The sequence below is a fragment of the Cystoisospora suis genome (genome assembly GCF_002600585.1).
Source record: "Cystoisospora suis strain Wien I chromosome Unknown contig_11349, whole genome shotgun sequence".
In the NCBI taxonomy this organism is placed as follows: Eukaryota; Apicomplexa; class Conoidasida; order Eucoccidiorida; family Sarcocystidae; genus Cystoisospora; species Cystoisospora suis.
Window position 1 is genome coordinate 1 of NW_027164116.1, and position 1670 is coordinate 1670.

The 1670-nt window shown below is 42.9% G+C and overlaps 1 protein-coding gene across 1 annotated transcript; it reads right to left on the reverse strand.

Moving 5' to 3' along the window:
• Positions 1-85: 85 nt before the first annotated feature.
• On the reverse strand, positions 86-1565 carry CSUI_011404 (uncharacterized protein; the record flags this gene model as incomplete). Its single annotated transcript, XM_068071503.1, has 3 exons — positions 86-500; positions 613-733; positions 1514-1565. 3 exons carry the CDS (start codon positions 1563-1565, stop codon positions 422-424), a joined length of 252 nt encoding a protein of 83 aa, XP_067916521.1. The 3' UTR covers positions 86-421.
• Positions 1566-1670: the final 105 nt, after the last annotated feature.

A 1670-nucleotide genomic window follows, 5' to 3' on the forward strand; every position in this document is an offset into this window, starting at 1 on the left:
ACTGTGTATATAGATATATATATACATATGGCTAGAGAACTGGATATATCTCTACCCATGTTCATATTGAAGAAAACAGACGTATATGGGGGAAAGCAGAGAGGACAGAGAATTGATGCGACTTCGGGCAGAGACGACTGGAGAAACGAAGAAGAAAGAAGGCGAAAGAGACCGGAGTCTACGCGAGACCTCTTATTAACCTGTGTGCCTGGGTCATGTATTTTACGTAAGTTGAACAAGAAACCTTCTTGCAACAGAGATAACTCCCGACACGTCATCGGATGCCCCGCAACTTTTATGAAAAGGAAGACGAGAGATAGACACTCTTGAATGAAGATCAGAAGGGGCTAAAGAGAGAAGGTCGGTCGATCACACGACCTCATAGTTTTGAAGCTCTCCTTCTCTCGCTCTTCCACTCAATCTAAACTCTACCTATCTCTGCTTCCTTTCTTTTTCCCATCCTCTCCCCTCTCTCTTCATTCTCTCTCACTACAAACCAACTGAAAGAAGAAGAAGACAGAGAAGAAGAAGAAAAGAAAAGATAAGAGTGAGAGAGAGAGAGAAGAGGCTGCTTCTTTTCTTTCATGTGAAACTTCCTGGTTCTTTGGTTACCTTCGAAGGCCCCAGGAGAGAAGTCGGTTGGAGCTGATACGGAAGAGGTAATCGACAATAGTCAGACATGACTGCATATGTTGCTCTCTTTTCTTCTTCTTCTTCTCTTCTCTTCTCGTCACTGAAGGAAGGAGCAGAGATTACAAGCACATCCGTATATATCGATCCCTTCTGCTTACTGTTTTGCGGATCTCTCATTTCTTTATCTCTCTTTCTCTCTCATTCTCCGCTTCTCTCTCAGAACCAGGTCTTTGGAGAGAACACACACGTACATGCAAAATAGATAGATAGATAGATAGATAGACATAACAGTGGACCTGTACCTCGAGTGAACGCAAGGAGGAATGAATGAGAACCGTGCAAGACAATTCATTCCTCCTTGCGCTCACTCGAGGTACAGGTCCACTGTTATGTCTATCTATCTATCTATCTTGCACTGTGTTCTTCTACGGAAATGTTAAGAGTCTCGAAACTACCCACTCATCATTACCCAGCCACCTATTATATATGCATACGCGGATATAAATATATACATATGTATGCAGTTGTATATGTGTATATATGGTATATACACATATACACAGGGTGCTCACATAGAACACATATGTCTGTATCATGGTCTTGCAGCAGTTCCCCTACGGAGAAGCAGAGGGTCTCAGAGTGAAGGATATAAGAGAAGAGAGGAGTTGACAGAAGGAGAGATGGAGATCGGAAGAGGGAGAGGACGAAAGAGAAGGAGGAAAGAAAGACGCCGGGAGTTGAGACAGAGATGCGTAAATGGAGAACCTTTGTCGGGACGAGAGAAAGCAAGGAAACAGATAAGCGAGTCCTGAGAAATAAAGAAGTTAGGAGAAAAGAAAAAGAAATTGAAACAAAAGAGCATTTCTATAACATGACTTACCTTCATCCATCACTCCATCGATCCCTTCTCCCTCACGAGGCAGCATACCCATCTGTACATACACCAGAAACAAGCAACGCCACTCAGGACAGACAGATCAAAAGGCGGTTAAAAAGGGTACACAGGCTCATGTGACTATGAAATAGATAGATAGATA